The following is a 23,451-nucleotide window of genomic DNA, read 5'->3' on the forward strand; positions in this document are numbered from 1 at the left end:
AGGGACAAATGCAATGCTAGAAGTAAAACATTGGGAAAAAATACTGGCAATCTGAAATAAAAGGGAATCCTGGGAATACTCAACATACAAACTGAAAAGTTAATCATCTGAAATTGCTGAATCCATAAGAGGAAAGAAATAATTCATGTACAACATCTCACAATTCTGAAATTGTTAAATGACTGCCCTGAATGATTTTCTTGCATCTGTATCTTCTTTTGACAAACCAATTCTCAACCAGCACCAGTCCCATCATTCAGTTGGACTCCACCCTCTTCTCTCCTCTGAGCTTTAACATGATTATTTTCTCAAATGTTATGTTTTTGAAAGTCTATTGACCTGGGGCATTAACAGCTTCTCTCTCCACAGGCAAAGTATTTCCAGCAATTTCTGTTTTCAAATCATATTTCCAGCATCCACAGATTTCTTCAGAAAAAGAAATCTGAAATAAGAACAAAATATGCTGGAAACACTCAGGAGGATGGCAACATCAGTGAGAAATGGTTAACGCTTTCAGGTCAAAGACTTTTCATCAGTGGTATAAAATCCTGATATAGAACTAGAACACTTGGGTCATAAAAGTTATTCAGGCACTTCAAAGTTTGCCATGTCTTTGAAAATTAGGAAAACTGAAGTAGAATATGGCAATGTTGAAAATATTTATTTTATTTAGAGATACAGCATACAACAGGCCCTTCCGGCCCAGTGAGCCGCACCACCGAGCAAACAACCTACTCCATCCTAGCTTAATCAGAGGACAATATACACTGACCAATTAACCAACCGTTGGAATGTGGGAGGAAACCAGAATATCAGGAGGAAACCAACGTGGTCATAAGCAAGATATATGAGCTCCTTACAGACAGTGCCAGAAATGGCTCCCAACTCTTATTAGTTGTATTAGTGTTGCGTTGACCACTATGCTAATGTGGTACCTCTATAATGTAATGGAGTATTTAAATTGTTTGTGTAACATCGTATCCCAATCAAGACTGCATTAGGGTGCAGAAAAAAATCTAAAATACAACACAAATCATAAACTAAGAAAAGAAATGCCATAACTACAACACACATAGCCTGAAAATTCACAGATGGTTTCATATGAAGGCATTGTATATGTATTGCATAATTTGAGAGCCACTTTTAAAATAGTCAACACCAGCATACTACATTTTGTACTGACTAATTCTGACTGCAATTTTTGGATATATTTCAATGTTTTAAAACAAAGGTGGTTCCAGAAAAGACAGTGAAATTGATTTTGCGTGTTAGATACATTCTGATTCTCCTTTTTTTTCCATGAGAACAAACTTACCCTTCAGGAGTGAAATCTTTCTCCTTACAAACTTCCATTAATTTCGGAGTCAGTCTGTAAGCTTTCAGTGAAAGGGAACCCTGTGCGGTTTTAATTGGATCTAGAAAGAATCGAAGTGAGAAGAAGTAAGCTAATTCTTAAAACTATTTGCATTTGCAGAAATACTACTGCGAAAATCAGACTGGATCAACATTGACATCCTCCCCTACTTACAAAAGATTCAACAAAAGCAGATTTTTTTTTTTAAAAAAGCAGCTTGGCTGTCTCTATATTATAGCAAGAAAACTTTTTTTTCATTCTTGGAGCTGTATCTAAAGCTGGCCTCTATGGTGCACACTCTGCAGAGAAGTATTGTTTAGATATTGCACACAAAGACCATATGCAGAGGTCTGACATTTTTCTATGGACCTGCTGCTGAATCTTTGCCCTGAATCCCCAGTGTATGGTAGGAAAAATGAGTTTCTATCCACACCGAGAGCACTTGTACTGATAGAATATGATGTTTTGGCTTACTAACAGAATACTAAATATCCATGGGCAATACTTTATATTTGTAGTCAGATAAGTCAAACTCCAGAAAATTCTCTGGAATTATGAATTGAAATGCATCTGAAAAAAATCTTCCTTTGGGAATTGAAGCTATGAGTTGGTAAAGAAAACCTGATTCTCAAGCATCTGCATATGGGAGAAAAATGGAAAGCTTTTTTCTCTTTCTCTAAGGACAGTATGAGGCACATGGTCGGGGCAGAAATAAAGAGAGCTTGAAGATGTATTCAATCACATTAAATCGAACAGGCGGGGGTGTATTTGAATAAGACATTAATGCCCCCAAAAGAAAGAAAATGCTGAGTACAACCAAATATTAAACAGAAATATAACGTCCACTAATATTTTCTAAATAACATATTTGTCTCTAGTCCAATCAGAAATTTAAACCTTTCTCTGAATAGGGGCAGACAAGGAATTGATAGACAGCTATTAAAGATGAATATGAGGGAACTCATAAAATTTGGTAACGATTGGTTCTATTGTTCCATGCCATATTCTACTGGTATGTTTGTACACTCTTGCACTGCCCTACCATGTGTAGGTTTAAGGTAGAAGTGAAACACCCAACAGCGACATTATAAATCCTTATGTACTGGGATAAATTTGTTTATATTCAGTTCATTACTTATTTATTACATGTAATCTCAGTTTCATGCCTGAAAAACGCTAAATCATATCAGGTTTCTTTTGATAAAATGCAGTTGGGTTGATTAGCGGTTCTTAGTTGAATAAACTTCCACATTAAATGTTAGAAAACTTGCATGCAAAATTATTTTCAAGTAAATGAAAAGCTGTAAAGAGACAGACAAACATATACATATGTAAAGTTATATGTGATACAAAATGGAAAATTGGGGAGGGAATGTTTTTTAAAAAATTACATAAAATTTCCAATGAATACAAGTATATTTTAACAGCTTTTCTACTGTAATCCGATTGTTAACATACTGAAACAATTTTTGTCCTACTCAAAGATTAATCGTGTTCATTAGTATTTTTTCTGACAGATATTCAGGATGTAACATTTACTTCTCGGTTGGAAACTTTGTAACAGCCTGCCAGCTATGGCAAATAGTGAGCTTGGGGAAGGCAATAAAGATGTTTTACCTACAGCTATGATACTGCACAGAACATCTGGTTTAGCAAGTAAAGGAAACAGTAGTAAATGGTCAGAAAGAAGAAAATCTTTGTGCTAGGAACAGTCGATGTTTTGTGAGCGGCTGTCAGAGGCGAAATCTGGCAAAATGTGTCATAACTGTAAGGTCACGTACTGAGCCAGACTTAAGCAATCAGTTTTTGTTAGACATCTGGTCCTGTTCCACCCGCCATCAACAAGGGGGAAGAGGAATGAAAAAAAAATGAAGCAGCAACTTCGGCATTCCAGAATGTACACATCAGGGCTCTGATAGCAAGAAAAATAAATAGAAAGAAGGAAACCCTGTCTAGACTGAGCCGCTGCTGGGGCTGAGGCAGACACTGGGCTGGTATTTACCAAGAGGGGTTGCCAGGCTGCACTGCCAGGTAAACAGAGCAGAAGAAGAAATGAATAGAAAAGCGTCACTGACCGTAGATGAGGACCACAGACTCTTCTATTGCATGTTGGTAACTAAACTGGGAATCCAATAGAGCCCGGCTGACGAAAGAGCCGTAGTAAGTTGACTGATACCAGCCAACGTGGAGGTGGTCGATGTTAACATGACGCAAACTTCTCATCATTTCCATTTGGTATTGAACTGCAAAAGAAAACAGGAAAAACAAAATCATGATTTTCAAACTCTTAAAACTTTCTAAGCTAGTTTCTACTGTTAATCTATTTTATGATTTACTGGATGCCAAAAAAGATCGTTAAAAAAGATTAGCTTGATTTGTCACATGGACATCGAAAAACACAGTGAAATGTATCGTTTGCACTAACAACCAGCACAGTCCATGGATTGTGCTGGGGGCAGCCTGCAAATGTCACAATGCTGCCAGCACCATCGTAGCATGCCCACAATTTATTAATCCTAACCCGTACGTCTTTCGCACTGTGGGAGTAAACCGGAGCACCCAGAGGAAAGCTATGAGGACATGGGGAGAACATACAAACTCCTTACAGAAAGCAGTAGGAATTGAATCCTGACCAGTGATCAATGGCGATTTTTCTAACCGCTTCACTACCATGTCGCCCCACTAATGCTTTGCAAGAAGAATTTCCCACTCCAGTAAACAAATACCATTCTTAGCTTTGAACATTAATCTCCAGAAGGAAGTGAGTTTTTCTCCTTTTAAACTTGAACTTCAAACCTACTGTCTTGAACACCCTTGTTTAATATTGATCCCCCAATTTGGCCTTTGCATTATACTGTACATAGCAAGAACATGTAATGCTGAGGATTTCTGATTTAGGACAGAAAAATTCTCCAAGCAATCAAAACCACTAGTCACCAGTTTATTTTATAGCCCCCATCTACCATGGAGCGGCACAATAGTGTAGTTGTTAGCACAATGCTCTACAGAACAAATGACCCGGGTTCAATTCCTGCTGCTACCTGCAGGGAGCTTGTACGCTTTCCCCGTGACCGCGTGCGTTTCCTCGTACAGTCCAAAGATTAGTAGGTTAATTGATCAATGTAAATTATCCGATGATTAGGCTAGAATTAAACCAGGGGGTTGCTGGGCAGCGTGGCTCAAAGGGCTGTGCAGAATCACTAAATAAAATAAAATCTAAATACTCCTATGGACTTGAGGTTTCTTTTTAATATAGCTTCCATTGGATGATACCACAGCTCAATACAACACGGTCTTCAATTCTTAACATTAAAATCCCAATATTAAAACCGATCAATATGATACACCAAATGGATCCTGGATAGAGTGAATGTACAAGCACTTCAATAAAAAATTCAGTTTGCAAAAATAAAACATTTTGGGAGATACAAACACCCCTGCAAAATATCTATGTACAGTTAGGGAATTTAAGACTCACATACACACTGCATATAGAAACATCTGCAAGAAATAAGTTGTGCAAAATTTACTTTTTCCACTTATTCCAGCTAGTGTCTTATTACCATACCTCTGTATAATCTGCATTTAATCAGTAATGGGCCACAGGTATTATATATATATATTCACAATGATCACCATTAGTTGGACTGAGGGAAAAAAATAATCAAGTGGTCAAGTTTTATCCTATTTCCTCAGAATATTGTTGACAAAAAGTCTAAAATGCTCAACACCACACAAGCAACCAAACACAGCCCAGACGTTAAATTACACAAGGCTGCTGACTCAGATGACTATCAAACATGACTTCTATTTAATTCTCAAAATAATCTTGTTGCTGGAAATGTGTCTATTGGCAGATAAACACACCACATAACCAGAGAAAGTTATAATTACAAAGGACACATGTTATTCTCCGTAGATGTGAAAACAGCTACTGCATTAAGTGCTCACCAGATGTGTCCTAACAGAATGGAAAGTGAGAATCCAAACATCATTGTTAGAATCTCAAATAAGTTACACAGGAAGCCGGAAGATGTATAGTGGAAATGCCACCAAGGAAGATTAAATCAGCCTAATTCCACTATCCTCACCTGCAACCTTACAGCTTCAAGTGCAACTCCCAGGATTAATGATCTTGACTAATGAGAAAAGGGTTAAATTTAAGAATTCCTTTTACAAATTTTCATTATTCAAGCATTATTTGAAAAAGAGCAGTCTGATTTGCAGAATTCAGCAAAATCGCAGCTACAATCAAAATATCAATGAATTCCACTCAGGTAAATAAACTCTTGTCGGGCATCATCCCTGATGCACATGGCAGAGATGGTTATCGAGACATCGGTTATAATCGATACCTGTACCCAGCTGGAAGCCCGTGAAGAGTTTATCCTTTATATACACCAGGAAAGCACTAGATTCTTTTTCAAGTTCTACTCAGATTACACGTTTTAAACTATCTTTCAAGAAGAACTTGAAACTATCTTTCAAGCCCTTTTCCTGAAAACACAAGTGGTTTAGAAAACATACAAACATAGTTTACCTGTAAACACTTCATAGTTAAATGATCAGTACAGGTTATGAACAACTTCTACCTATTTTAAGACGGTAAAATATGCAAGTGCAAATATCAAGCTGGAGGAAAAGATGCAATACAATGCTGAATTAAAACACTTGATTTTTTTTAAAGGATACAATATGATACTCAGAGAGCAAATCTCTACCATATGGCAACTGGGTCTTTAATAAAAGATATTAAGCAATGGAGAAAAAGATTCAAATCCTCGGGATAGGTGGTTTTAATCTCAAACATCCTGTTTTCACTATATTGGTGAGTCAGAATATTAGGGGACTAAAATTTCATATCCTTTACACAATTGTACTCTGTTATGGTATTTACTTTATATTACCTCTATGCACTATTGTAATCATGACATAGGAGCAGAATTAGGCTGTTCAGGCCATCGAGCCTGCTCCACCATTCCATCATGGCTGATTTATTATCACCTCTCAACTCCATTCTCCTGCCTTTCCCCTGTAACTTTTGACACCCTTGCTAATCATCTTGGTATATCCAATTGCTTGGCCTGCGCAGCCATATATAGCAATGAATACCACAGATTCACCACCCGCTAACTAAAGAAATTCCTCCTCATCTCTGTTCTAAAGGGCCTTTATTCTGAGGCTGTGCCTTCTGGTCCAAGGCTCCCCCACTATAGGAAACATCCTCTCCACATCCACTCTATTAAAGTCTTTCAATATTCAATAGGTTTCAGTGAGATCCCCACCTTGTTTTCACAAACACCAGTAAGTGCAGGCCCAGAGCTGTCAAACACTACTCAACATTAACCCTGGGATCATTTTTGTGAATCTCCTCTGAACCATCTCCAATGCCAGCACATTGTATGAATAGCATGCAATACAGTATATGACAATAATAAATCAATTTTCCATTAAAATTAATCAGTCCTGCTTTCAACTCTACAAAATGGATGCATATCTGGAGCAATATCCAATCCATTCTGTTCACAATCACAATAATTTGTGCAAATAAATCGTCTCCGGCTATATTCAGAATATGCTGCTTTTTTCTTAAGACACACGACAATCAAATCACAAACAAGAGAAAGTCTGCAGATGCTGGAAGTCCGAGCAAAACACACAAAATATCGGAGAAGCTCAGCAGGCCAGGCAGTATCTATGGAAAAAAGTACAGTCCAAGTTTCGGGCCGAGACCCTTTGAAAGGTCGTCTGTCCTGCCTGGCCTGCGGAGTTCCTCCAGCATTTTGTGTGTGTTACACAAAAATCAGATCCTTTCGGGAATCTATGGATGACAGTTTTGAAAGTTGATTGGACTTTGCATGCTCAAGAAATACAAAAGCATTTCTACATCAGAATGGATGGGGAGGGTGAGAGAAATGCAGAAGAAATGCATTTGTGCTGGAATTAATTGGCAGAGTCTGTAGAAATCAGTGCAGATACATCTCCACCTAGGTGCTTAGCCCCTCTCCCCACCCCCCCCCGACCAGGGTCACGTGAAACCATGGGAGCAGATCGTTTGAGCAGCTGGTGCAGATCACAAGTCCTGGTTGTGCGACCACTGACACCAGGCAGACAATCCCTGAAGAATATTGATAATGGCTGGGGTCAGCTGTCTTGTAAATACGCTGCCCAGAAGAAGGCAATGGCAAACCACTTCTGTAGAAAAATTTACCAACAATTATGATCACGGAAAGACCATGATTGCCCATGGCATATAACGGGTGAATGAGCCACTACTGCCCAATTAACATCTTTGTTAATCTTTGGGATGTGGGAGGAAACTGGAACTGAATGAAGCCCATACGGTCATGGGGTGAACACAGACAGTGGCGGGTAATGAACCCAGGTTGCTGATGCTGCAACAGTGTTACAGTAACGGCTATGCTACAATGCTGCCCATAATGTTACACTAACCAATATACTACCGTGGGTTCCTAAAGCTCTGACTACCTATAAAGTGCTCCAAATGGTGTGCATCTGTAACGGCCTCTGACAACCAAGTTCAACTCTTGGCCTTTATGTGTGGCTTAGCTACTAGGCAAGAGAAGGGGCAATGGCGGACCACGGTCGCCTCAAAACCAGTTGCTTCGGGCAGGTGGGGCTCATCAGCCTTGGACAGCAGCCCACCTAGGTGAAGGAAAACTGATTTTCAACCTCCACTGCCTTGCAGCCATACCCACCTACGGGAAAAGCTTCAGGAGTAAACCCCGAGGAAGAAATTCAGAGCCGGGGTCCCTGACGCTGTTTGATGTTGTTCAGAACTTCACTCTGGCAACCTCTGCGACGACATTCGTGCTAAGCTCTATCGGCGCTTGCCCTTCCCTTATCATTGATTTGGGGGGGGGGGGGAATCACACTGCGTGGGCAACAGCCAGTTCTTCAAATCTTCCCGCCCAGGCTTGCGCCCTGGAGAGGACACAGTCCACCAGAGGCGCAAACCCATGATCCCCTAGGATCGACAGCAGCCCACTACTATACTACTGTGCCTCACACAACTTAGCTAAGAACTGTTTCATTTCTTTAGAATAAAACAGACAATTGAAAAAATTATTATTTTTTGCAGCCATTTTCAACTATCAGTGACATTTACAAATAGTAAAAAAAAGGGGCCTTTGGGAGCGCAAGCTGTCAGAGGATCATCAAACTGTTCGTGCATGTGGTCTTATTTCTGCTGCCTGCCACTCGCTGCATCACGTAGAACGAACAAGGCAACCACACCTACAGGACCTTCAGAGCCAAACAGCTGCAAAAATATATTGAGGCTGTGGTGCGAGCTCAGGTAATGACCAGTATAGGCTGGGGTTAGCAGGGGTTAAACAGCAGATGCCAATGCTGCTTTCATGATGGAAAGTCAGCCACAGGTTGACATCAAGCACATGTTCAGATCTACAAATACTCCACAGAGAAGTATAAGGTATCTAATACCTGCACCATAATGTCCTACGTATTATACAGTAACAATGCTTTTCCACTTCATACTTTTAAATATCTGTATAACAATTTAACAGTACAGTAACAGTCCAACAAGCTCACACTGCCCAATTACAGCCCTGTAACCAATTATCCAACCACCCGGTACGTCCTTGGAACGTGGGAGGAATCTGGAGCACCCCGATGAAACCCACACGGTCACAGGTAGACTATACAAACACCTTACAGAAGTGAAGGATCAAATCCAGGTGGCTGTTGCTGTAATAGCGTCACGCTAACCACCATGCAACCATGTCACATGCCCCATCCCACCCCCGCCAAGTTCTGCGAGTTCAATTTGCACTTTATACAACATGAAAATGCTTCATTTGTAACTGGTCTCTTTGTAATCCACCGCTCTGCTGCCAACATTTCCCTTAAATCACACCCCTCTCCCTTGACTTCGTGTTCTGTATCTTGTCATCAAAGAATTCAAGCTGGCTTGGAAGGCTACACAGACTATCCAAATACATAGCAACAGTAGTGAAGAGTGGGGAAAGAAGTGAGGGACAAAGTAAACTAGATTGATGAGACGTAGGCTGCAGCAGTTCCTTTCGTCTATGGGTCAGTTTCCATTATCCACTTCTTCCCCCTCAACAGCTCATATTGCATGGGAACAGCTTTGTTTCCAAAAGTCTGGCCAAGACGGCTGACAAAGCAACTTTATAGCTACAATTTAGAAAATGCACAAGCTCATTAGAAGCAAGGAGTCATACACCAATGTGATAAGACACAGGACCGCATCTGTAAACCAATGTGATCCGTGATTCACATAGATTTCTGAACGGACAATGATCCTTCTTCGGTCCTTCTTTGTTTTCTGGCAGTCTGGGGAAGAGGAATCTCAGAGTTATATACTGCAAAAATACTTTGATAATAGATGTACCTTGAATATACACACATACTTAAACACACACACGTTATATATACAAGCCAGCCAGCACAGACACCACCACACCACTTGCGTGCGTACGAGCGCGTGGGGTGCATGTGTGTGGGGTGGCATCAGAGCTGGCTGACTTCTTGCACGTTTACCATCCATGCTGGGTCGAGCGTCGAGCTAGCAACCCAGCCTTGTAAAAAACAAATGCTAAGGAAATGGCAAAAATGCTGCCCAATGCAGAGAAAGGAATAACACACACACACACATTTCTTATGTATTGCACTGTACTGCTGCTGCAATACAACTAATTTCACGACATGTCAGTGATACCAAACCAGAATCTGATTCTGAAACTCCCCAAATGGCAAATTATTAATTAGGACATGCCAAGAAAGGAGGTGCTAGCCACTTCCCACAGGGAGGGAAATCAATCACAAGGTTTTCTTTAATCCCATTTAGACTATTGATGCCAATGTGCTGCAGGGGAAAATAAAGATCACTTTGGAGCCAAAACCTCAATGTAAGAGTACGCGCATATGATACTGTGAAATCATCTCAAACTGTCACAACAATGACAATAGTAATCAACACCATTTTATCCTCATGTCAAAACAGCTCAGAATATTCACTGCAAACTTGAAAGGAAAAAGGGTGTTTGTTCTTAGATAAAGTGAATGAAAACAAAAAGTTCTCATACTTTTTAAAATCCTGATACCAAGCAATGCAGTGAGTGAGCCATTTTAGCTGCCTTCAACCACCTTTGCAGCAGAATAAAAAGTGGATAAGATGGGAAAAAAAAGTTGCTGCAATAATTTTTTTCAGCTTTATCTGAAATTAATGTTGCTTTTTGGGATGGAGATCAGATAATGTAATTTACATGCCTGGAAGTAAAATTTAGTTAAATTCAACTAACAAAATTGTATCAGTCACAAAGAAATATTTAAAAGTTCTCTGTTCCCTACAATGCCAGGAGACAGTCATGCTTATTAAAATACCAGTTGGCAAGTATACTTGCAATGCATTAGATTAAAATGGTTTTTGGGCTCTGCAGCTATACTCCATTTTCAAATATGTAATCAAAAACATGAATTCAAACATTTTCATTGGGCCAGGAAAATGATTAGCCACTTCGGATGCCTAATGAGTACCTTCGTGAGATGAGAACATAAACATTTTAAAACTCAACTCTTTTGTGTACTGTGGTCCGAAAGAACATTGTTCATTTGGTTGTATATATGTGCAGTCAAATGACAACAAATTTGAATTTGATCTTGAAATCATCAATTATGCTTTACAAGTTTGATAAAAGTTAGTATATTGACATCTTGACTCTTCCACATTCAGATCCATTTATTTATCACATGCACGTTTATCAAAACATACAGTGAAATGTGTTGTTTGCATTAACAATCAATATAACCAGAGGATATATGAGGCATATTGACCCGAACTTATTATGGTTGTAACAGGGATCTTTCTAGTTCTCAGCAAATTTGTTATCAAAGTAGGTATATGTTAACCATGTTAACCAAGGATGCCCCCATGTCGGCTACCCTGCAGAGTGTTATATGGCCAGCTACATCATGGTCAACGCTCAGCTGGAGGGCCGAAGAAGTGCTATAAGGATCAGATGAAGAATGCTTTAAGGAAGTGCAAGATCAGACCCGAGGACCTGGAGGATGTTGCTGTTGACCGTACCACTTGGCGAGAGCTGTGTAGGGACGGGGTTCGTGTTCTCGAGATGGAAAGAACAACCAGAAGACAGCAGAAGAGAGCCAGGAGAAATGCAGCCATGGTTGCCACCACTACCACATATACTGTCCCACCTGCAATAGAGCTTGTGGGTCCAGGATAGGACTGTATAGTCATCAAAGATCTCACCGTTAAAGGAGTGGACGTTGTCATCGGATTTCAAAGGACTACCGAAGATGTTAACCATGTGCTACCTTGAGATTCAATATCTTGCAGGGATTTACAAGAAAAATAGAATTTTAAGAGAACTTATACATAAACAGTTCCTTAAGATTGTTACAGCCGAGGGTGGTAATGGGAACAAGCTCCCACTATCTATTAAATGCTCCCAATGGTGTGCGCCTCAAATAGCAACAGACAATTTGAGGCTCCTGGCCTTCATGTGTGGGTTATACTAAGCCCGGCAGAACAGTTTCTACTGACAGCAGAAGGGGCAAAGGCGGGTTACTGGCACGTCAAAACCAGTCACTTTGGGCAGATGGGGCTCATCAGCCGTGGTTGGCAGCTCATCTAGGAGAAGGGAAAACTCTGATCTCAAACCTCTGCTGCCTTGCGGCTTTACCCACTCATAGGGAAGGCTTCGGGAGTAAACCCCAAGGGAAAAACCCAGAGCTGGAGTCCCTGAGGCAGTCCTACATTGAGTACAATGCTGACTGGCAACTCCTGCGATGCTGCTGGTACCAAACTGTGTCTGCTGTTCTTTCAGGTTCATGAGATGTGTGAAGAGGGGGAGCTTGCTACATGGGTAACAGCTTCTCTCCATACCGTGCTACCCAGGCTTGCTTATCTAGACAGCTATGACGTAATATCCATGGTCAACACTGACTGACGGAGGCCTCTCACTCTCGCTGTACACAAACATACAAAGCAACACACACACAAAGTGCTGGAGGAACTCGGCAGGCCAGGCAGCATCTAGAAAAAGAGTACTGATGATGCCCAGCTTGCCGAATTCCTCCAGCATTGTGTGTGTTGCTCAGATTTCCAGGATCTACAGATTTTCTCGTTTGTGACAAACATACAGATGTACAAATAACCAATGCGCAAGAGAAGACAAACTGAGCAAATAAAAAATGGTCGTCTCAACTATCACCTGCCAGCTAGTACTCCTTCCCTCTCCCCCCACCTTTTTAATCTGGCTTCCTTTCCAGTCCTGATGAAGGGTCTCAGCCCAAAACATCCTCTCCATAGATGCTGCCTGACCTGCTGAGTGCCTCCAGCATTTTGTGTGTGCTGCTCAAGAACTCAGCATCTGCAGAATCTCTTGCATTTTTTGTTTCAGCCACGACCGGCCTCTTTCAATACAATAACCTGCTCACCAGTGCAGACTTTGGTTTTGCCAAGGCCACTGGGTTTCGAGCCTCACCACACGCAGCACTGGACTAATGAGACAAATTCTAGAAGAAAGGCAAAACTGGTGCCCTATATATCCAAGCAGTTGACCAAATGAAGCATCAAGGAACCACAGTAAAATTAAAATCAGCAGCCAGAGGAGAAACAGTTCAATGGCCGAAGTCAATACCTCTCACAAAGGAAAACGGATGCTGCCGTTGGAGATCCATTACCCAATATTCCTGCAGAAAACTACAGGCTCCATTTGAAAATTTAATCAGCATCACCATTTTCAATTGATTCTTTTTTTTACTATCCGTTATGCTGCTGGCATTTAGCAACAAAGGTCCTCTATCTCTCTCTGTCCATACTGTCTCACACAGATGTGGAAGGATTCTTCATTGCTATTTCCATAACAATCTTTTTTTGACCAGTCAAGGTTGTTAGCCCTGGGCTGAACCCCCGAACCTGGAGGACCGCTGAACCACTCTCAGTCTGGCCTCTACCGTTTGACCTGTTTGTCATGGGTGACCCTACCAAAAGCTGAAGCACTAGGCCCCGACTCCAGCCAACACAGCTCTCTGGGTCATTGAGGCACAACAAGGCCTCTTGGAGGAACTAATTGATTAGATTCCAGTTAATTGGTCCTTTTGAAGGCAGTAGCAGCCTTTTCTAACTGGAGACCTTCATTATCGGTCTAGAATAAAGAAAAAATGAACAGTTAATGATGTACCAGAATTCAAAACTTCATAAAAATAAATCAAAAATACTGGATGTGGTCAAATTTCATGATCCAGACGAGAAGTAAAAACAATTTAGGTCACCTCTACCTCTGAAAAAGAAAGTGAGGTGAATAACTTCTGTACTCGTCTTCCACAAAACAACATAAGTGGTGCTTTTATGCAGTGGTCAGCTAAGTACATGACATCTTTATTACAAGTGGAAAGTGAAAGAAATATTTCACAAGTCAGGCAGTATTGTAGTAAAGAAAGTTATTGCTTTAGTTCAATGACATTTCATTAGAACTGGAAAATGTTAGAACAAGTTTTAAGCTAATACATTGGCAGGAAATCAAAGTAAAAGGTTCAAAGTAAATGTATTATCAAAGTTCATACATGTCACTATATACTATCCTGAGACTTATTTTCTTGCAGCATTCACAGTAGATAAAAAGAAACACAATAGAATTAATGAAAAACTACACACAAAGATGGACAAACAACCAAGATGCAAATGATGACATATTGCAATAGAGAGACAGATAGGTAGATAGATAGATGAAAAATGATATCGTGGACAATTCTGATTTGATGGAGAGGGACGAGAAAGCACAGAGGAACAGCTGGAAAAATTTCTGAAACGCTCGTTCGCTGCTGTCATTACTGTGCGGTCGGGAATCTTTCGGAGGGAAGGCCTCAAAATCCCCGGCTTTGCCTGCTGTTGGCGACCGAGAAGGAGGTAGAATCGTTCAGATAGAGATGGCGCTCAGTACTCAGTGTCGGGGAGCTGATCAGAGCTTGAAGTTTTCGGATGACTCAGAGTCGGACCATGGTCGGGTATGGCAGGGAGAGTTTTTCTTCCTTCTCCCGTCTGTGTGAGATGTGGGACATTTGAGAGACTTTGATCTTTTACTGTGCTCATGGACTTCTTCATCAAGTTATGGTATTGCTGCACCGTTGTAACTATATGTTATAATTATGTGGTTTTGTTAGTTTTTTTCAGTCTTGGTCTGTCCTGTGTTTTGTGATATCACACCGGAGGAAATATTGTATCATTTCTTAATGCATGCATTACTAAATGACAATAAAAGAGGACTGCGTGTCGTCATAATCAAAAAAAATTAATTTCAGAAAATGAGTTATAGAGTCCTTGTTCAGTGAGTCTTTTGGTTATGGAATTAGCTCTGTGTTGAGGTGAGTGAAGTTATCCCCACTGGTTCAAGAGTCTGCTGGTTGAAGGGTAATAACTGTTTCTACACCTGGTGGTGTGGATCCCAAGGCTCCTGTACCTTCTTCCCGATGGCAGCAGTGAGAAGAGAGCATGTCCTGGATGGTGGGGGACCTTGATGATGGATGCTGATTTCTTGTGACAGTGCTCCTTATAAATGTGCTCAATGAGGAAAGAACAAAAGTTAAAAAAACTGTAATAGTCAATAAAGATTAAGTGACAAAAGGGGTTGATAAGTGGGCAAATTAAAAAATTAGACAAGGTACAAGTGGACCTTGGCTCAAATGAGGGCTAGGTGCAATTAAGGTTGATGGCTGCGACAAAACAATGACAGCCTGGTAAATAACTTGTTGACATTTGTCACTGGCGAAAAGGATATGGTGTCAAAAGAATTGCCGCCCAGTTCCAAAGATTAGAGGGTGACTGTCAAAGCAACAAGAGCCCCATTGTTGTCAGTTGGTTTAACAATCTGGGCTTTACATGGATCTTGGGCACAACCTTAAGTTATTTCATGCTTAACAATGTCATAATCTTACACAAACATCTTGGTAAAGTTGAAAGATTAGCTTTATTTATCACATGTACATCAAAACATAGTGAAATGCATTGTTTGCCTCAACGATCAACACAGTCCAAGGATATGCTGCTGGTAGCCCAGAAGTTTTGCCACGCTACTGGCATCAACATAGCATGTCCACTAACCCATGCAGGAGGAAATTGGAGCACCTGGAGGAACCAAACGCAGCCAAGGGAAGAACATACAAACTCCATAAAGACAGCGGTGGAATTGAACCCGGAGAGCTGGCACTGTAATAGCCCTGTGCTAACTGCTACGATACCATGCTGCCGTATCTGCATTTATGCTACGTAGCAAAATCTGATGATTGGCTGTCCATTGCATCTGATAATGACAGAGGACTTGTGAGGGAAAATTTTTAAAGTGGAAAAGCCATTACACTAGGGCAGTTCCACTCTCTCGACCCCGGAAGCCCAGTTCCAGTGGTAAGAGTAGTCATCACAAGTTAGCGTCTTCCTTGGTTGCAGTGGATGGCCATGACTCTTCTGTACCTTGCCATGCCCTTCGCTCTCAACAAGGTGTTGCAGAACCACCTTCCTGGCTGTTGGAGCTTGCTGTTGATCTCATCTGCCCAGTCCACCGGAGCTGACTTCACATGCTAGGCCAGGCACGTACCTACCTCACCACCAGCAACTCTCACCTGGTTTAGCCCGCCTGTCGAAGCGGTGTCCCAGGGCGTGACCGCTGGCGCATGCAAACAGCCACTCAGCAAAATATACAAATACTGGAAATCTTAAAAAGAGTAAGTGCTGCAAATAAAAGGCTAACCGGATAGTATCCAACTTATCTGACAAAAAATGGTGGGAAAATTCTGATGAGAGGCCTGTGAACTCTCTTCAAATATTGTCAGATCTGTTATGTTCTTCCAACATCTTTCATTTTTAATATCATCCTCATCTCATCACTAGAAGCAGCACACTGTTAATACATAGATCATCAAGCTTCATTATCAAGGAAGTCAAGATAATTTGTTAAATATCACAAAAGAACATTTATTATCTTTACAGAGGGATGTAATATACATTTGACACTGCATCAGTAATAGTCCATTACACTGCTTCACTGGGAAGGAACAGTTGATTGACATGGCTGCAGCAGTTTGTAAATTAGCTCTTTCATGTTCAAAACAAATACTCTCAAACTACCTTCTCTACTGATACAGGACATCACTGCAACTCATTAGAGCTGTTAGAAACCTTGCACATTTTTTTATATAGAGATTTAATGCTTGATGCCAGATACAATCAGAAGTGAAGAAATAATGTTTTCAATGAAGCTAAAAGCGACAATCTCTCAATCCACATTTGTTTTCTTTTAATTTTCGCTATAATTGTGCCTGCAAAATATTTTTCTACTTCAATGGTACTGCCTGGAATAGTTAAGACATCTTTGATCATTAAAGACAAAAATATCCATACTAACAAATCAAGATTCTGAGAAGCTGAGTTTGGGGCATTACTTCAGTAATTTTGTAACTATCCTTCTCTGGTCACTCTTTGATACCAACATATGAGTAAAGTTTATTTTGATTAATATTTAGTACTTGAGAAAACTGAACCGCAAGTGGAATAGTGTATTGTTATGTAACTTAAATCAGTGCAAATTATAATTTTCAGCTGGTATTGGTTATCTTGTAAGCTTCATGGCCCCAATTATAATTGTAGAAGCATGCAGAATAGAAACTGGTTTGGCAAATATACTAGGGACATTAAGGAAGCTCTTAGAAGCACATGTGGACGATAGAAAGATGGAAGACTATGTGGGAGGGAAGAGTTAGAACAAAGACCAAAGATATAGGAGAAGAATTAGGCCATTCGAGTCCACTCTGCCATTTCATCATGGTTGATTTATTATGCCTCAAATCTCCATTCTCTTGCCTTCTCACTGTAACATTTGACATCCTTACTAATCAAGAACCTGTCAACCTCCACTTTAAATATACCCCTACTTGGCCCTCAAAAACCATCTGTTACACAGATTCACCACCCTCTAGCTAAAGAAATTCCTCCTCTTCTCTATTCTAAAGGCATTCTTCTATTCTGAGGCTCTGCCCTCTGGGCCTAGACTCCCCCGATATAGGAAATATCCTTCTCCACTCTATCTAGCCCTTTCAGATTGATCTCAGAGTAGGATAAAAGGTCGGTCCAACACTGTGGGCTGAAGGACCTGTAACTATTGCTGTATTGCTCTACCATTTCAAATCAATCATTGCGAACTCTTCAGAATTCCAGAGATACATAATATCCTTTTATTATAATTATCACAATTTTGTACAAATTTGTCAATTATTCACCCAAATCCTCCTTGGCTTGAAGGAAAACATGAATGAGAGAGAAACTATTAGAGTAACAAAGCAGCACTAATCAATATCTGCATAGCAAGGAGTAACAACAGTTTTAAAAGAGATATTCAGGATACAAATATTCTAACTATTCTCGTTATTTTTGTTGCTGTTGTTGCTTAGGTTGTTCTGTGAAAATGCTAAGCATGCTATATAAAGACCCTTCTCACAGGCTAACATGAGAGGTAGGGCGGCAAGGTGGAGATGTGTCTCCTACAAAGGAAGTGTAAGGCGCTCCTTCCCTCCGCTTGCCTGCAGGCCACCCCTGGGCAGGAGGTAGCACCTACTTAGTCCCACCCTCCCCCCACGATCATGGTCACATGAAGTTCTGGGGGGTGGTGGATGGTCATTTGAGCAGCTGGTGCATATCACAAGTCCTGTTATGCAACCACTGACACCAGGCAGATCATCTCTGAAGAGTATTGGTAACAGCTGCGGTCACCCGTCTTGTAAAGACTCTGACCAGAAGGCAATGGAAAATCACTTCTGTAGAAAAATTTGCCAAGAACAATCACAGTCATGGAAAGACCATGATCACCTACGTTATACAACACGGCGCATTACGGATGAATGTAAGGTGACTGGAGGAAAGTATAAGGAGGGGGTACGTCAGATGCAAGTTGTTGTTGTTTTACACAGAGAGTAGTGGGTACATGGAATGCGCTGCCAGGGTGTGGTGGCTGGACAGATACACTAGAGACATTTCAGAAACTCTTAGATATGCATATAGATGATGGAAAATGGAGGGCTATGTGGGAGGGAAGGATTAGATTGATTTTCGAGCAAGTTAAAAGCTTGGCACAATATTGTGGGCCAAAGAGGCTGCCATGTGCTGTAATGTCCTGCGCTCTGTGGGAAAGGAGGCAGCATGCTGTCTGGAGACACACAAACTGCAGAGGCTGGAATCTGCAGCTAAAAGTGAAATAAATTGTTCGAAAAACTCAGCAGGCTGACCAGCAACTGTGGAAGGGATGTTTTGTGCTGAGATCCTGCATCAGGACTAAGAGTGCTGCAGAAAGGTAGCCATTTTAAAGAGGTGAGAAGGACTGGAACTAATAGGCAACAGGTAGAACCAGATTGGAGGGAAGTTTGAATGGTTAGAATGATGGGCAGATCAAACCAGGTGGGGGACTGGATAGGAAAGTTAAACGCAGCAGTACAAAACCCTGGTGGATGGGGATGTGGCTGATGGGCAGAGGGAACCAGGTAGGGGAGTGTTAGCTCTGGGTTAACAAAGGGAGTGGGTGGAAAAGGTGGAGAGACCCTGGGTGGACATTCAAATAATTTATGAAAATCAGAAAGAACCAGATCACAGAGCAGATCCTGCAGTGCACTACACGTCATTGACCTCCAGGCAGAATACGCTCCATCTACAACCACCCTCTGCTTTCTATAGGTATCCACACAGCCATGTTTTGCTGGTTCCCATGCCTTCTGACTTTCTGAATGACCTTGCCATCAAGAACCTGCAGTGTTTGATCTTCCATGTGCCAACAGTATCAGAGCAATTGGGTGGTATTGATGTAATAACAGTGTTTTGAACTTGAGTTATCAGGACACCACAAAACATGATTTCAAAATAAAATGTGCAAAAACACAGAAATAATTGAAAATACTGAGGCATAATTATTCCAATAAATCTGAATTTGCCAATTTTTTTTCCTTTTAATCTGTTGAAGTATGGGACTAAACTGAATTGCATCAGGGCCTCCTCTGGGTAATACTCTCCGTAGTCTTCACAGCTGCACTTCTCTGGAGCAGATCTGCAGACCTGTGACAGATGCCAAAATAGGCAAAATTTTGCCTTCTCCCAAAGATGCCATTGATCTTAACAGCTTAAATAAAAATTGCTGAATTTGAAGAAAAGATTAGTTTACAAGTTGTTGGCAAACTTCAGATGGTGACGAGAAAGTGTACAGGAGCGAGATATATCTTCTAGTTGAGTGAAGTCACAGCAACAACTCTGCACTCAATGTCAGTAAGACCAAAGGATTGATTGTGGACTTCAGAAAGGCTAAGAGAAGTGAACACACATCAGTCCTCATAGAGGGATCAGAAGTGGAAAGAGTGAGCAGTTTCAAGTTCCTGAGTGTCAACATCTCTGCGGTCTATCCAGGGCCCAACATATTGATGCAGTTACAAAGAAGGCACAGTAGCAACTATATTTCAATAGGAGTTGGAGGAGATTTGGCAAGTCACCAAAGAAACTCACAAATTTCTACAGATGAACTGTGGAGAACATTCTTACTGAGTGCATCACCGTCTGGTATGGGATGGAGGGGGGGTGCTACTGCACATGATCGAAGTTGAAGAAAGTTGTCAGCTCCATCATGGGCACTAGCCTCCTCAGCCTCTAGGACATCTTCAAGGAGCGATGCCTCATAAAGGTGGCATCCATTATTAAGGACCCCCCATCACCCAAGCCATGCCCTCTTCGCATTGCTACAATCAGGGAGGAGGTACTGAAGCCTGAGGTATAGACTCAACAATTCAGGAACAGCTTCTTCCCCTCTTCCATCAGATTTCCGAATGGACATTGAACCCATGAACACTACTTCACTATTTTTTAAATTTAATACTGTAATTCATTTTTTATTATGTATTGCATTGGACTATAGCTGCATAACAACAAATTTCACAATGTATGCCCGTGATAATAGACCTGATTTTGACTCTTGATTCTGAAATAATGAAAAGTTAATTAAAACATATAGCACAAAAATGTTTAAAACATCATTAAACAGAAACAAAGTTACTTGTGTCTTTTACCTCCTTAATTTGCATGCTATAGGCTCTACTGAAATCAGGGTTCAGTTCCTGCTCAGGGTCCCTGCTGACAAAGCAAAATGGTGATTCCCCATCATGATATTGAGGAATCCCAGGAAAACTATTCACTGCCTTCTGATTCTGTGTGGAAATCCGCAGCAGGATGAACTGAGGGATACACAACAAAAATCACGCAGGCATGGCTTACTTTATGTAAGATGTAAATAAGTTCCCCTCTCTCTAGTTTATAAATTGGTTGCCTGATGAACCAATCTTTCACTTCCAACTTCATACCTTTCCTGTCCAGATCAGTGGGACATTCCCTAGTTGGTTCCACCAACAATTACCTCGAAGTTTATCACTGGGTTCCAGAATTTTGATTTAGTATGGTAGATCCATGTTCTTTAGAAACTAATCTAAGACGACCAGTTTCTTAAGGACATGGATAAGAAACTAGTGTGGTGGAGCCACTACACAGGACTGGAAAAAGCTACAGAGGGTTGTGAACTCAGACAGCTTCATCATGGGCACCAGCCTCCCCACCATCATGGACACCTTCAATAGTCTATGGCTCAAGAGGGTGGCATCGATCATTAAGGACCCTCAACACCCTCTTCTCATCTAATCAAGGAGGTGGTACAGGAGCCTGAAGACACACACTCAACATTTCAGGAATATTTTCTTCCCCTCCGCCATCAGATTTTTGGAGAGACCATGAACACTACGTCATTTTTTGCACTACTTATTTCTTATTGTAACTTAGTGATTTTTTTTTATGTACCACACTGTTCTGCTGCCACAAAACAACAAATTTTTCAATATAAGTCAGCAATAATAAACCGGATTCTGATTTTGGTCTGTCTTCCTTCCTGGCTGCATTGTACCAGTGAGTGCAGTCAGTGCGCAAAGCCAAAGAGACCAATGTTTGTTAACTGATGCAAAAGAGTGACCAATGTTCATGACACGTACAGTCTGAAAAGGCACTGCAGATAATCCAGATATCCATCCATTCAAATGTAACAGAAGTGGGATAATAGAGATCCTGCCTAATTCGTCCCCTAATTAGGAATTACTGCAGCATCATGGAATCTTAAACAATTCAACCTTGCATCTTCAGTGTGATTTAATGCTTCACTGGATACAGCAGTCTTAGAGATTCATGGTGAAATATGAAGTACCATGGTGATTAATGATCCAACAATACAATATCCACACTACTGCATTCATCACTTTGAACCCAGAGAGAATTCCTGGCCAACCAGGGTGGTAAGGAGACACCTCAGCAATTAGCTTTTGCCACTCCATCAAGCAAGCAACAGAAGTGGAAATGATTTACATTTCATCATGCTATTGAACAACTGCTGTAGGAAGCGCTTTGGGCAGACAAATAGGAAAAATACAGCTTGCATGTAAGCAGTAGTTTTCACAAACTCAGGATGTTTCATGGGTCCTCTCCAGGTTACAAATGGCCAATTTGTACATACAAGTGCATTCGGGAGACTGACAGGGTGGATTTACTGGCTGCAACTGGGCAGCCGACAGCTTCTGCTGTGTGGGAACTCAGCTTGTCACTGCATTTCCTACTTGTAAATTGCCTGGTTTACAAACAGTGCGTGGAAAAAGAACCCTACTGTAATCTGGGGAGGACCAACACAGTAAATCATATTCAGTTGGGAGGGTCTTCATCTGAATTGTGAAAGTGGGAAAACAAGCTGGTTTAAAAATGTGGAGAAGTTGGGGACAAGAAGTGAAAGAACAGGACGAAGAGGATTTCTCTGATAAAGGTTGCAGAGCTGATTTCACTGTTTTGAACACAAGAGATTCTGCAAATGCTGGAAACCTGGGGCAATGCAAACAAAATATTGGAGGAACTCAGCAAATCAGGCAGCATCTACGGGAAGAAATGAACAGTCAACATTTCTGGCTGACACCCTTTATCAGGATTCATCAGCTGACACTTTATTCCTCTACATAGATGCTGCCTGACTTGCTAAGTTCCTCTAGCATTTTGTGTGTGTTACCTAGTCAGTAAACCACTTTTCAGATGTGGCCACTATGGTAATGCAAGACAAAAAGGATATGATAAAATCATCTGAGTGAACCATGATGTAATTTTGCTACAACCAAAGGCCTCAGGCCAAATTCGGAGTATTGAGTGCAGTTCTGATCACCTACCTACAGGAAAGATATCAATAAGATTGAAAGAGTAAAGAGTAAATTTACAAGGATTTTGCTGCGACTTGAGGACCTCAGTTACAGGGAAAGGCTGAATAGGTTAGGACTTTATTTCCTGGAGCATACAAAAAATGAGGGGAGATTTTGATAGGGGTAGACAAAATTATGAGTATAGATAGGGTAAATGTAAGCAAGCTCCTTCCACTCAGGATGGATGAGACCAGAACTAGAGGTCAAAGGTTAAGGGTGAAATGTGAAATGTTTAAGGGGAACATTTCCTCACTCAGAGTGTGGTGAGAGTATGTGGAATGAGCTGCCAGCACAAGTGGTGGATGTGGGTTCAATTGCAATACTTAAGAGAAGTTTGGATAGGTACATGGATGGCAGGGGAACTGAGGGTTATGGTCTAAGTGCGCTTCAAAGGGACTAGGCATAACAACAGCTTGGCATAGACCAAATGACCTGCAGCACTCTACAACTCTGAATAACTTAACTAATGTTTCTGTACATAATTATGCAGAACTGCCTTCATCTCCACTTTCATTCGAGTTACAGCACTTAATTTGTTCTCACTTTCACCCACCTCCAGACATAAATATCTAACACCACGTAACCACTGTTCTCAGCTTCCTCGTCGAGAGACCAGTCAGCACAGATCAGTAGTAACATCTCCACCTCGCTGACAATCAACACAGGCACTCCTCAACGATACATGCTTAGCCCACTGCTCTACTCTACTCATGACCCGTGCGGAAAAACACAGCCCAAACGCGATCACGGATGGCACCACTGTTGGTGACAAGGTGGTGTACAGG

At 41.1% G+C, this 23,451-nt stretch overlaps 1 protein-coding gene across 1 annotated transcript in view; it reads right to left on the reverse strand.

The window, feature by feature from the left end:
• eif3hb (eukaryotic translation initiation factor 3, subunit H, b) overlaps positions 1-23,451 on the reverse strand; it is a 152,233-nt gene that overhangs the window by 49,758 nt on the left and 79,024 nt on the right. The window contains exons 3-4 of the mRNA XM_063042269.1: positions 3,430-3,597; positions 1,316-1,415 (exon numbers count right to left, since the gene is read on the reverse strand). Of these exons, the coding sequence (XP_062898339.1) occupies positions 1,316-1,415; positions 3,430-3,597 (268 nt within the window). The remainder of the gene's footprint in view (positions 1-1,315; positions 1,416-3,429; positions 3,598-23,451) is intronic.

Source organism: Mobula hypostoma, chromosome 1 (genome assembly GCF_963921235.1).
Source record: "Mobula hypostoma chromosome 1, sMobHyp1.1, whole genome shotgun sequence".
Taxonomy (NCBI): Eukaryota; Metazoa; Chordata; class Chondrichthyes; order Myliobatiformes; family Myliobatidae; genus Mobula; species Mobula hypostoma.